The 14,045-nt window shown below is 30.0% G+C and overlaps 1 protein-coding gene across 2 annotated transcripts in view; it reads right to left on the bottom strand.

Moving 5' to 3' along the window:
- Positions 1 to 1,936: 1,936 nt before the first annotated feature.
- LOC145288471 (small nuclear ribonucleoprotein-associated protein B-like) overlaps positions 1,937 to 14,045 on the bottom strand; it is a 76,776-nt gene continuing 64,667 nt past the window's right edge. For both annotated transcript variants that reach the window (XM_080136332.1, XM_080136331.1), the window contains one exon: positions 1,937 to 2,677. In XM_080136332.1, coding sequence (XP_079992458.1) covers positions 2,637 to 2,677 — 41 coding nt within the window. In that variant the 3' untranslated portion in view covers positions 1,937 to 2,636. The remainder of the gene's footprint in view (positions 2,678 to 14,045) is intronic.

Consider the following 14,045-nt stretch of genomic DNA (forward strand, 5'->3'; position numbering starts at 1 on the left):
GTGAATCTGACATTAACTCACTTGCTTTCTAAGCCAATTTCTCCATGAAAGACTATTTTCACTTCACATCCAGGATAATGTCTCCTGTAACAGGGACATCTCAAAGGTTCCAAACATCCTTACATGTTTGCTAGAGTAGCGCTTACAGCACAGCATTTATACTCACTTTTTACTGTCTCAATAATGATGCAGTAGCTATCTTTAAGAGTACCACTGAGCAAATTGATCATACCCTGCCTGCTCATCCTTCAGTCAACATTCATGTTTGTGGAGATTTCAATGTTTCTGACTAGTCCACTCAAAACAGATGACGAAGGGACATTTTGTCAGGATTTCTCTCTTGCTTAGATTGTTCACAAACCCAAAAATCTTCACAACCTTCTTCAACTCCATGAAAAAACACAAATCAAATATTTTAATTCAAAGCCAACGACTTGATACTTTGACCAAATCTGAAAGTTTTAAAGTTTAGGGGACAATGGTGGTTTTTATTTTGGTGAATCATTGCATAAAAAATTTGTGTAACTGAACACGATGCAAAATATTTCCTCAGTTTAGAATGCAATTATATTTTTAATATATAAAGCATGTTTCTCTGTAGCATAGAAAAACATGCTTTGTTTTTTTAAAGTGTTTGTCACCCTTCCATAGTTGAGTAGAGGAATATTGAACATGATCCAAGTTAAAACAGGCAATCAATCAATTTTAAGGTCAAGTTTTGCTCTAGATCCTCTTCAAAGATGGGTTTGATTATCTCCCTTTGGGCATCTCAACAATTTTCTCAATATGGTCAAATCAGCAGTTCTCTGCACTGTCCAGATTTCATCTTCCTCTGTTATTCAATCTAAGCTTAGTTAACAGTCGTAATACTGTGTTGGTTATCTCCCGAACTTCATTAACTCCTAATTCGTACAATCACAAAAACACCAGCTTATAACTTGTGCTCAACTGACATCATGGGGGTAATAGCAATTTCCAACAATCTCAATAACTTTGTCATCTAAATATTTTCTCCACAGACTTTTCATCCATTTCCATTAACACTTCCTACATATTAACTGGTTACCCTTTCTCAAAGAACCAGTGATTCCACTGCATTCCTTGCATACCCAATGTTTATAAATACCAGAAAAAAAAATTTTTTAAATAGAGTTACACATGACTCCTTCAACAAACTAAGCAGAGGAACTTGCTTCTTTCTAGGAGATTTCCAAAATTACAATCATTGATCATTACTTCAGTCTTGGTAACATTTTAACTTTTTTTTTTTTTTTTTTTTTTTTTTTTTTTTTTTTTTTTTTTTTTTTTTTTTTTTTTTACACAGTGCAAATATATCTTATAGCTTCACGTGATATTTCTTTATTCTTAAAGCTAGAGTACATACTTTTTTCTGCAATTTCTAAATGTTCAGTTTCCGTATTTGTCATCTGTTTAGATATCCTGAATATATTTTTCATTTGGTCATTCCTTTGTAGAATATATGGCCAACCTGGCTTTTTCTTGAAACTTTCTTTATTCTTGTTTTCCTTTTTCCCACCAAATACATATTTCACTAAACCTTTGTTCTGCTGACTTATACCCCCCCCCCCCTGATACATTTTCAAACTTCCATAACCAACTTTTGTATATGGAAAAACAAATTTCTAAAAAAAACAGGTGACTTTTCGTAGGCAATCACTTAGAGCGGGTGTCTCAATGAAAGCACCGGTTCCCATCACCTTACTCCGTTGGCGTCAGGAAGGTCATCTGGCCTACAAAAATCTTGTTTCAACTAACGATTATTAAATAATAATAATAAAAAAAAAAAAAAAAAGGACCAAATATATTAGATTAATCAAAAACAAAACTAGATCAGATATATTAGATTGATGAAAAATAGATCAAACATAAAATGATAGAAAATATCAAAATTTAAAAAAAATTTTCTAGTCATGAAGTGGTTGATTATTTTTTATTTGCCATTTCAAAGGCATAAATTACAAAAAAAATGACAGTCTTGAATGAATAAAAGTGAAGATGAATTTCTTTTTAAGAAAAATTTAAAAAACCTTTTTACATTAAATTTTTTTATGAATATCTGTTGAATAAAGTGAAATTGTCACTGCCAGGAATTACTGAAGTTTCTTTGCAAAACAATGAATCATCAACAATTCATAACTCTACAATAATTGGACTTGTTTCTTTTGTACTGAAAATAGTCCTCAGTTTTTTAATAGAGCAGTTGTAATCTCTAATATAATACATTGTGTCTGTTTCAATTCTTTGCATGTAATACTAAAGGGACGTAATTCAGTCAATCAAAACGTGTCGGTTCTCATTTGAACATTTCTATGCACCAATAATGGGAGGGGGGGGTCGCTTTGCTTTTGTACTTGCCTTATAAAACTATTTGAAATAATTCATTTTCCAAAGTAAGCACTCAATAATAGTTTTAGGGAAGGAGTAGCCAAAATATCAAAGCTGCCTCTATTCATAACTTCTTTAAAAAATCCTGTTATGAATTGTTCGGTGATGTATTATTTTACGGTGACAGTTTTTTTTGTTTTTTTTTTCAAAACAATTTATATTTATTGCTTGAAATCGAAAATTTTTAATGTCTATGAATTTGGTTGATGATGCAAAAATGAGTGAACAGTTTACTGCCTTGGGGGTGGTCCTCGCATACCAGGTGGGGGTCCTGAAAATAAAAATAAAAAATGAATTAAAAACAAAATAAAAGTATATATATATATATATATATATATATATATATATATTAAAATAAAATAAAAAATTAAAACAATTAAAAAAAAATTACATACACAGATGTTGCAAGGTACATCTCATGAGATACAGAAAAAGAATTTGATTAACCCTCCATCCATGCATTACACAGGTTTTATATCATCTGGATGAAGTGAGTGAAAATTTTGGGGGATGAGAACAATTCATCTATGTTAATCTGGTGATGGTGGTCTAATGCCGAAAGTCAAAAGTGGCCACACAAGGATGCTTGTTTTATAAACGCATGGCTTAATTATTTTAATAATTCGTTAGATCATCTTAACAAGTATCGTTTCTTTAAGTTTCCACACAAGACTCTCAAAGAAGCCTCTATAGTATCTGATCTTGAGCCTGTGGTTCAATGGGGAAAGAGGTGGCGGGTTAATTTTAATGCATCTAAATCCAAGCTTCTACCTTCACATCATCAACACTGATACCCATCTGACATCAAGTGAAATGAATGGCTCTCATCTTGGGGAGGCTCCATGTTTTGACAAACTTCTGAGTTTGATCTTTTCTCCTGATCTGAAATGGAACATGTACATCAAATTCGTTGCCAAGGTCGCTGGAAAAATGGTGGATCATTCTACTGCTCCTGTAGATATTTCACTGATGATGCATTTCTCTACCTGTATAAGAGCCAAGTATGTCCAAGGATGGAGTACTGCTGCCACATCTGGGCAAGAGCTGTTAGAAGCAGCTTATCCTGCCTTGACAGAGTTCAAAATAGAGACTTCGTAGTCTAGTGGGGAATGCCCTTTTCTCTTCCCTGCAACATCTTTCCCACAGAAGAGACATTGCAATCCTGCCTTTGCTCTATCATTATTTTCATAGCAAGTACTCGTCTGAGCTCCAACCTATGGTCTTTTCTCGACAAACTTTCACGAAAAACACTCGTCTAGCTGAAACCAATATAAATAATTTCCCCCACTCTTTATTTGTGCCTAAACTTGAGCATAGATTCCATGAACAAAACTTCTTTCTTAGAACTGCATATCTGTGGAACTCTCTCCGATTTCCCTGCTTTCCAGCTGACTACAATGGTTGCCTTCAAGTCCAATGTAAACAAATTCTTGATGAAACATCCCCTTAAGTAATCCAATTTACCAAATTTCCACAACTAATGATTACTACGATAATGTCCCTTTGACTACCGTACACTCATTAACCCTTATACCAGCATTACAAGCGTGTGCTGTATTTTCGTGAATATCGGCAATATTACATACCCAATGTGTTTCAACAAGTCATCTTTTTTTATTTGTGGGTCAATTTTTATAAGAATTACATTGATGAAAAGAGAATAGAATAAGCATTCCAATAATGTTAATTTAGTTTTCTTTTATGCGTTCAATGTTTTTATGCTCCAAATTAAAAATGAAAAAAAACGGTAAAAAATGATGACAGCAAAAAAGGAAACTTCTTTCAATGTTTACATTTCAAACGTTACGTTTGGATGCACATGCGCGGGGTTAAATTTGATTGGATATGGCTGAAATTTTACAGGCTATATAAATATAGAAGTCTATCTCTACTGGACTTTGATTTATATTTTTACGACCACAGGAAGCAAAGTTACCACTGAGCAAAATTGATGAAATAAATTGGCATATATCATCCATTTTCATATAGATAATAGTTTCAGAATTATTTTCATGTATAATATGTAAATATTTGATAATTACTTGTGCGGAAATTTCTTTAAAATGTTATCTTTTATAAAAATTACAGAACATAGAATTTAACAGGAAAATGGCTCGTTATGCGCTGAGCTGCCTACAGTCAGCGTATTAACGAGTTTCGCTTGTATTTTCTTAAAAATAAAAAACTTTTTTTTTTCTGCTTTCAAAATGAAAGCAGAAGAAACAGTTTCATTTTTTATTCAGAGTTTGTCAATTGAAAAAAATTATTTAAGTTTTTCAAATTTGATTTCCAAACAATACTATTTTGTTGTTGTAATGCTTTAGTACAATGTACTAAATGCGTTAAACAAAAAGTACATGTGTTTCTGTTATGGTATTTATAACTTCTTACTTGGACTTAAGGTAGAATTGTGTTTTTTAGTGGTAAAAAAATATATAAATCGAATCAAAAAATTACGTTGGATTCATTTTATGTAATGCACATTCTGTTGCTCTTTTAAAAAAAAAAAAAACATTGAAAATTTTATATCTATATCATTAATTGCTAGATGAAAGATACTGTTTTTAAATTGCAACAAAATGTACATTACATAAAATAAATCCAAGGTAATTTTTTGATTCAATTTAAATTAAATTTTTATCCTTCCTTTGTAAAACTTATAAAGTTGCACTTTGAAGATAAATAAATTTCAAATTGAATCTTGTACCTTTATTTTTAAAGCCTATAAAGCATTTTGTTAAACAATTTTCATGCCTTGGATGAAATGCTTTTCTAACTTGTATCTTATCTTTTTAAGATTATATTTTAAAACTCCTCTCTATTTCAGTTTATATTTCTCCTCATACCACAACTCATTTTTGCAACCCCCTCTTTGTATTATTATAGGTCTGAATAATGAGAAAATCTGATTTTTTTTTTTTTTTTTTAACTTTAAAATAATTTTTTTAGATTAAATTTTTTTAAACTTCTTTCAGAATAGAAAATCTTTAAAATTTAATAAGGAACATATTTCATATAGGTTTCATTAACAAATATTCAGTACATAACGAGAAAAATAGAGATGAAAATTTCAAAAGGACAGTCAATAGTAGTCCTCACCAGCGAGTCTTTGTTATTGTTCTTATTTACTATGCCTCCCCACAGGACAGAGTTAGACACCAGGGTCGTTTTTTAACGTAGAGAAAAGGTACAAAAATAAAAATGGTCTCAGTTGTGAAGGATTTCTCCTCCACTGAGAGAGAATAAGAAATTGAAGTGCAGCATCTGAACAGATGGTATTTATTTGCTCCCCCACCGAGCAAATTAGGCACAAGGCCAATTTTTAATGTGAGGAGTGAAAGGAGGGGGAAGGGAAAAAGGGGACCAGCTCCCGAGAGGTGGGAAATGGGAGCTGGTTAAAGGTCAGGCATGTGGGGTTGCCCCCACATCTGGTCTTTGCTAGTCATAGCTAGTCATAGCTTGCAGTATCTGCCGGAACAGATGCTACACTTTGATCTTGTCCCAAAGTCCTACTCTTTCGTGCGAGGACTAATATATATATAACAAATAAAAAGGTACTTGTGCACTTGTGCTACCATGCTGAAATAATAACATTTAGAAACCCATTCTTAACATGGAGACAGAAGGGTGTTTTGTTAACTATTCTGTACTTTCACCTAACAATTAAAAAAAAAAAAAAAAAAAAAAATAGATATTGTGAAACTTGAATTTAACTTGAAAATACTATTTGAGAAAATAGCACGGTAACATAAGTGCATAAGCACCCAAATAAATATTACCAGAGGCAAGATAAGTTACTTTTCTACCTAGTTGGATAAGTTTTTAGTGTATTTAATTAATGTAAAATGTTTGTTTCGAAAAGTAAGTAGTGTCAAGCATTACACAAACACAAGAAAAATAACCACGTCTCATATCTCATGTCTTTGAAATCTCAACAATGATTTAAAAATATACAAAATACTGTTAGAAACCCAACGAATAAATGTTTTTGGGACATTTATTGGGTTTCTAATAGTATTTTGTATAATTTTTTATTTTTAACTCATTGCCGAGACCATTTTTTTGGAATCAGTAAAACAAACACATTTTTTTAACTGAGGATATCTAAATAATAACAATAATAATTATAACGGTTTCTTCACCTTTTTTATATCGGAAAACTTTACGATATGAAAAAAAATATATGAATAACGTTTTTTTTTTCGTTTCAATATCTTATGTTTCATTTATAAAATAAAAATATGTAATTATACTTTTAATTAATAATTTCATTTTTTTGTTACACAATCACAAGAAAAATAGCCACGTGGTATCTCAGGTCTTTGAAATCTCGATAGTGACTTAAAAATATACAAAATTCTGTTAGAAACCAACGAATAAATGTCCTCCTGACGTATGGATTTCTAACAGTATTTTTGTATAATTTTTTTTATTTTTAACTCGTCGTCAAGACCATTTTTTTTTAATCTGTAAAACAAAACAGTTTTTTTTTTTTTCACTGAGGTTATCTAAATAATAATAATAATAATTAGATGGTCTGATAAAGAATTTCACTGTGATGCATTTTGTAAATTTTTACCTTGTTTCCACCTTAACATTTTTATTTAAAATGACTACCTCAAAGTTTTTGGGTATGCTGAAAACAAATATAGCATTTAAATTTTCTGCAAGTAAGTAGCTTTCCGGATATTAAGAAATGTCATTTCTTATGTTATTGCTGGTGGCCATCTTGGTATGCGCGTTTGCACATAGTTTATGGTTGCATCTCAGAAAATAGTGGTATATTTTGGGCCAGATAGAGAGGATTTACAAAATTGAAAATTGGACTGGTCCCAAAATGCATAAGTTCTGATCGACTATGGGAATTTCCATCTTTTACAGAAATCCAAAATCTATATGAAAAATTTCGATTTATTTCTGAGATTAATTCATATCTACTCAATTTTTTCTTTTAAGGGGAGTAGTAAATACCGGCCATGAATCCTCTTTAGGCATTTAATGGCTACACCCCAGATTAAGCTCTCGTTTAGTGGGGAGGCAGGTAAATACCTACTCTCAATAAAGCTATATTTAAATACCACTATAATACTTAGTTTTGTTTATGAATAGACACCCACTGTATGATACCATGCGTCAGTTAAAAAAAAAAATTGAAATTTGTACATCTTAATTTATAATTCATGGCTTATGGTAAAGTGATGCATCAGATTTGCATAATTGGAAAGAGCACATAATTTTACATGAGTGTCAAGTTTCATGAGAATAGATTGAAAAATAAATAAATGGTGGCAAAACTACAGAATTTCTTGAAATGTTGAGGTCCGTAATTTCGCCATCATTTATTTATTTTTCAAGCTATTCTCATGAAACTTGGCACTCGTGTAAAATTGTGCTCTTTCCGACTTTTTCTAAAGTTTAAATTTATGCTTTTCCACAGAAAAGCATAAATTTTGGCAATTAAAATTCTCATAACTTTTTTAACTACTTATGGTATTTGCATAATTCAAACGGTTTTAAGTATCTTTTACATAGCTCTTTTCATGCAAGTTGATAAAATAGCAATTAATAGTAAAAAAAAAAAAAAAAAAAAAAAAAAAAAATCAACTTGTAATGCTACTTATACTTGAGCGGCCTCTGGGTCATAAGTGGTGACTCCTTTGTAAAAAAAAAAAAAAAAAAAATATATATTTTTTTTTTTTTGACAAAGGAGTCACCACTTATGACCCAGAGGCCGTTCATATTATAAGCTCTATTTCCTTTTCGGTTTTATTGAGCTTTTTATATCTGGCTGAGTTTATTCTACTTGTAAATATTAACTCTTTAATATTTATAATATATTTTAAGTTTACCATTTTGATTACCTTAGTAAACTTATTGTAACTTTTATTATATATATATATATATATATATATATACACACACACACACAAATACTACTCTTTCAGTCGATCATCTGGCATAATATTTAGTTAAACATTGTCACTTCTGATTCTTATAACTTCCTTCAACTCCAATCCTGTTAGACACAATGCTAAATAGTATACACTTAGGTTTCAAGTGAGAATATGCCTTGCCTGGGGTGAAAAAAAAAACACTCATTTACCAAAAGGTAACCCTTTGCTCAGTCCTCCATCTAAAATATACACTGTTTATGCATCTATACAAAAATAACTGCATAAAACTTATGTAATATTTATACAAGCTATGTTAGTCATCAACATTTAACATCTATCGTACTAATATCTCCTATGCAATCTGGACACGGATGACCCCTTCCAAGGAAAGTTAGATAGTCACTTCAATTTAAAAAAAAAAAAAAAAAAAAAAAAATTCATATTCAGATTCTTCCAATTTGGTTTTACATTTTTTCCAAATTAATGGTCAAGTTTGAATCCATTCTTACCACTTCCAGGTTTTCCATCCATTTCCCCTCAACTGAACCTGCCATCTAAACTGTTCTACATCTACTAACAAAAGAAATCATTCTTTCATGTGACCATACCAACAAAGTCTTCTATTCTGCACACATCTCTAGGATACTGTCTAGTAAATCTAAATCTTCCTTAATTTCAAAATTTCCATAAAACATGCAATTTGTTTTGTTCATGCGTAAAACAGGTTCGTTTAGAATTCAACCAGAAACAAATTAAAATAAAAAATTACTTAAAATTTTTTTTTTATTATAATGTTTTCACCCCAAACAAGGCACAGTGCCACTGATGTATGGGGCCTACTATCAGGAACATAAGTTGCAGAGATACTATATAGGGAGTTGAGTAGCAAGATGTTTGTTTACATTACACTTGAACTTCTGCATGTAAGTACAGTTGGGGAAGCAAGAATCCGGAAGGGAATTCCAAAGTCTAGCAATTCTAGGGAAGAAACTATTAGAGTAGAAGGCTTTCCTGCACCAGTCAGCCTTATTGTAGTACCTTGTCGTTTTAGTAATAGCTCTTCAACTTGGGGTCGAGAGTTTAGAGTGATGTCTATCATTATCTTAGCATGATCAGCATTCCCAAGTGGGCAATGGGCATTTCTTACACAATCCTCAGGAACTGTTGTCAGAAGTGAGAATTGCTGGTCCTGACGATCTGGGAATCAGGTCAGGAATGTTACTGTCTGTGTCAAGGAATGAGATATAAAAAAATAATGGATGATGCTACCAACTGTGTCTGTGTAGTTAGAGAAGCCAAGCCAATTATTTTGGTGGGCGCTAAAGTTATCAAATACATGTATTTGGGCACTAGTGTCAAACGAGAGTGCTACATCTATGCTGTCAGAGACAATAAACAAATAAAATTACACAAATTTTAAATTAAAAATTACATAAATTTTAATTTTATATATCTACAATATTTGACTTCTCTACAAAAATAAAGTTAGACATAACATTGATTTCTAATGTTGGCAAAATAGTTGCCAATACATCTTTGAATTGAGACAGAAATAAAAATTGCCACTAAGACAAAGTAGAAGAAATACTACAAATACTACACTTTGATCCTAAAAAAGACTAACATTTTTTTAGTCAATTGTTGGAGGGGGGGTCATTCATTAGTCAGATATTTTTCAAGGAAATCACCAGATTCAAAATGAAAACCATTTGTTACAAAATGGTCAAGTAATTTGGCTGCATCATGACCACACCCATCATGACCACACCCAACAAGTGTTGTGACAATTTTATAGCTCTGACAGGGTAGCAGAGGTTTTATTCTTTTGTCAATTTTCACTTTATTGAAAAATTTGATTCAAAATGCAACATTTTTTCCATAAATAATTCACCCTTCGAAAATATGGGTTAACATTATTCTAACAGAAGATGATAACAATGATTCTTATAAGCTGATTCCACACGTATTTCCATCCATCTATTGAAATCATCTTAAATTTTAAAAACAATGAAACAGAATCATTCAAGCCATTCTGTGCCAATAACCCTCCTCCCTCGCGGGGTCTATAGACTGTCAAGAAACAAGGAGAAAGGGGGGGAATATTACATACATGTAAGCATTGCACTTACAAAAGCCATCATTAATTCTATGCCAAAATTTTCAGAGAATGCCAGAAGAGACTTATGCCAAGAATTTCAAGTAGGAAGAAAAGAGGAAGGGGCAGGGGGATTTTATCAAATTCTCTGCTGATGCAAAAGTTGATGGATTTGTTTGGACTTAAGGGAGATTGAAAGAAATAATTTATAAAATTTTGTCAAAAAAAAAAAAAAAAAAAAAAAAAAAAAGGGTGGCCACTTTGAAATATTTTGGAAGATGTTAATAAACAAGATTATTCGAGAGGAGGCATGGTGTAGGGGAGTCATTTTTCACTCAACCACCCACTCCTTTCCACATTTCATAATTTAGATTTGTTCTGAGAAAAATAGAACAGCTTATATTCTGTATAGAGAAACATACATTATTTATAAAATTTTCAAGTATTGAGTGCTTCTTGTAAAACACAAAAAGATTTAAAGATAAAATAAAAGATTTTGAAAGCTTTGTAATTAACAGGCTGTATGCATGTATGTATAAATAAATATAATTTATAACTATTTCATGTATATAAACAAGGTAAAATATTGTGTGTGTGTGTGTGTACACACAATATTTTACCTTATTTATATACATGAAATAGTAATAAATTATATTTATTTATTTATTTTAACACAAGTGTGTGTGTGTGTGTGTGTACACACACACACTTGTGTTAAAAATGTGAGTAAAGCTACATAGTATGAAAGTATGTTTATAACAAGTTATACAGAAAGGTTCAAATTTAATTGAAAATGAAATCAGACTAAATAGTATATAAAAATTGTGATCTTTTTTTTTTTTTTTAGGTTTTTTGCCTCTGTGACCTGCATATTAATTTATTTATCTACTAGCAACATAATATTTACTGAAGTCAAAAATAGTGTAAAGTAACAATTTAAACATTTATAGATGATTTAACTACAAAATTGAATATTCAAGATTGCATTTCAATTTATTCATAAGCAAAGTTTGAGAAAAAATAATTTGGGATTCTTCAGACTTTCAAAAGATTTTTAAAACATTCAAACTGTTGAATTTAAAGTAATTTCTGGGTTTCAAATTCTTAAATCTTGATTTAAAACAAAGTTTTTTGCTTTTTTTATACACCATTTACATCCAATCCACTTCACAAATAGAATCATCACATGCACTGAATTGGTGTTAAATTTAGCAATACCATTAGTGGATTCCTTGTAAAATTTACTTCAGAAAATTGGTTTCATACCCCAGATCGAATTGGAGAATTTTAATGAGGTCATTAAATTTCTTGAAAATTTAACTTTTTTTTTTTTTTTTTTTTTTTTTTTTTTTTTTTTTTTTTTTTTTTTACATGGAGTTCACTTATCAAGGCCCAATGGCCACTCAGGGATAAGGGTTATTGTGTGTACAGTAATCAAAGGGATAGTGTAGCAATAATATTGGAGAATTGGTAAGGTGTCATTACTTGGGGGGGGGGGGGGGGGTTCATCAGGAATTTGTTTGTGTTGGACTTGAAGACATCCAGGCTGAAGTCGGGAGGGAAACAGGCAAGCGGAACAGAGTTGGAAATAATTTGAATTTTGTTTTAGTTTATTGATTTCTATAACTGACCAACCACACAAACATTAGTTGATTTTGCGAATACGCTATCGCTTTAAATTTTGCGACTTGAAACCAAAATGTTAAATAATGTTATAAATTTCATAAGTTTGTTGCAAATACAAAAAACTCTTTCACATTCATTTAAATTAATTTCAACTAGCAATACTTAGCAACCATAAAATGCTTTGAATAATCAAATTTCGGTAATGGTGAATAAGGGAGACCCTAACTTTCAAACACACCGGAAGTTGGCACCCACGTCACTCAATTGAAGTATGGAAGCACAGAATCAATACAATTTTCAATAATATTTTATATTTATTTTTTTTCACACCCTTCTAATAAAAATGTCAACTTTTTTCTCAATTTTTTAATTGTATATCTTTTGAAATAACTGTTTATTTAAGTTAACATTATATATTTTGTCAAACTATTTAGATATTTTAAAAATATATTTACAGAAACATGAAAAAAAAAAAAAAAAAAAAAAAAAAACTATGAATGTGTCCTATTTTACAATTTTATATATATATATATATATATATATATATATATTACACACATTTTTATATATATATATTTTAAAAATATATATATATATATATATATATATATATATTACACACACACATAGAAGATATGGGATTAAAAAATAAATATAATTGATAAAAAGTTTACATATTTTTTAATATTTTTATTATAAGGGGGTGAAAAAAAAATTAAAATATATTTGGAAATTGTATTGATTCTGTGTTTCCATACCTGAATTTAGAGAGGTGGGTACCAACTTCCGATGTGTTTGAAAGTTAAGCTCTCCTTTTATTCACCATTACCTACATTTCAAAATCGTTCTTCTAAAATCGTCAAATTTTAAAAAACCAAAGCACATATGTCCTCAAAATATCCTTTCGTATGCATTAATGCATAATAATCTCCATGATATATTTTGATGAGTTTGGAGTAAATAAAATTATAACACCATTAAACAATCATTTCCTAACCCTTTTTAATGAATTTAGTCATGAAATTTGGAAACCAATCAATAAAAGCATCTCAATTATTGTCAAGGTACGAAAAACTGGCCAATTCTATTTAGCTTTAGCAATAAGACTTCAACAGGAGTTTCAGACAATTTTTCTTTAATTTTTTGTACCCCAAACTAGTAAGTAAATAATTTTTTTTTACTCTGTATTAAAATTATAATTGTATGTTAGTTTCTCTTTTTGTAGTAGCAATTTTTAATCACCCCATCTGAAAAATATTATTTAATTTATCTAAATATTGTTTATTAATCAGAAATCAATATCACTAATAGCAGCTATTTATAAAAAAAAAAAAAAAAAAAAAAAAAAAAATCTTTAATTTTGTAAACGTAGTGGACATACTTATTCTAACATATCATTTCTAAGTTCAAATTTGAAGCTTCAGATGTTTTAATTATGTTTAAACACATTTTATTTCCTTTTGGTGGATTGATTGTTATTTCTTCTGATGAGTTAAGGGCAAAATAGATTCACTGATTGATATAATAAGTGAATGATTTTGTGCTATGAAACAGATACTCAAGAATTGTATCAACTGAATTAAAGGAATAAATTGTAAGATGGTCAACATCATGAAATTTGGAATATAGACTTTCGTTATTTATTCATTATATGCTCTGTAGTTAAATTCAGCTTCTTAAATAATGATTGGTATATATAAAAAGGAAATATAAGTGAATAAAGAATATTTCCACAGAAATATATATATATATATATATATATATATTTTCCCCCTTAAAATTAAACTTAATGCAATTTGTGGTTCTTTTATAAAAATAGAGGCTTGATAGAGAAATACTGGTTTTCAAATATATTCAACTTTTGAACTTTAATTATTAGTAATAAATAAATTACTTTTTAGCTGTCAATTTCAAAAAATGAGATTCTACTTTTTAAGAGGTGGTCTTGTAACTTGAACCATTAGGTAATCATTTTTTTTATATATTAACTTTTTAACAAAAAAATATCAAGAGAATTTGGAGGG

This window comes from Euprymna scolopes, chromosome 2, assembly GCF_053919585.1.
Source record: "Euprymna scolopes isolate OS-2025 chromosome 2, ASM5391958v1, whole genome shotgun sequence".
Classification (NCBI taxonomy): Eukaryota; Metazoa; Mollusca; class Cephalopoda; order Sepiida; family Sepiolidae; genus Euprymna; species Euprymna scolopes.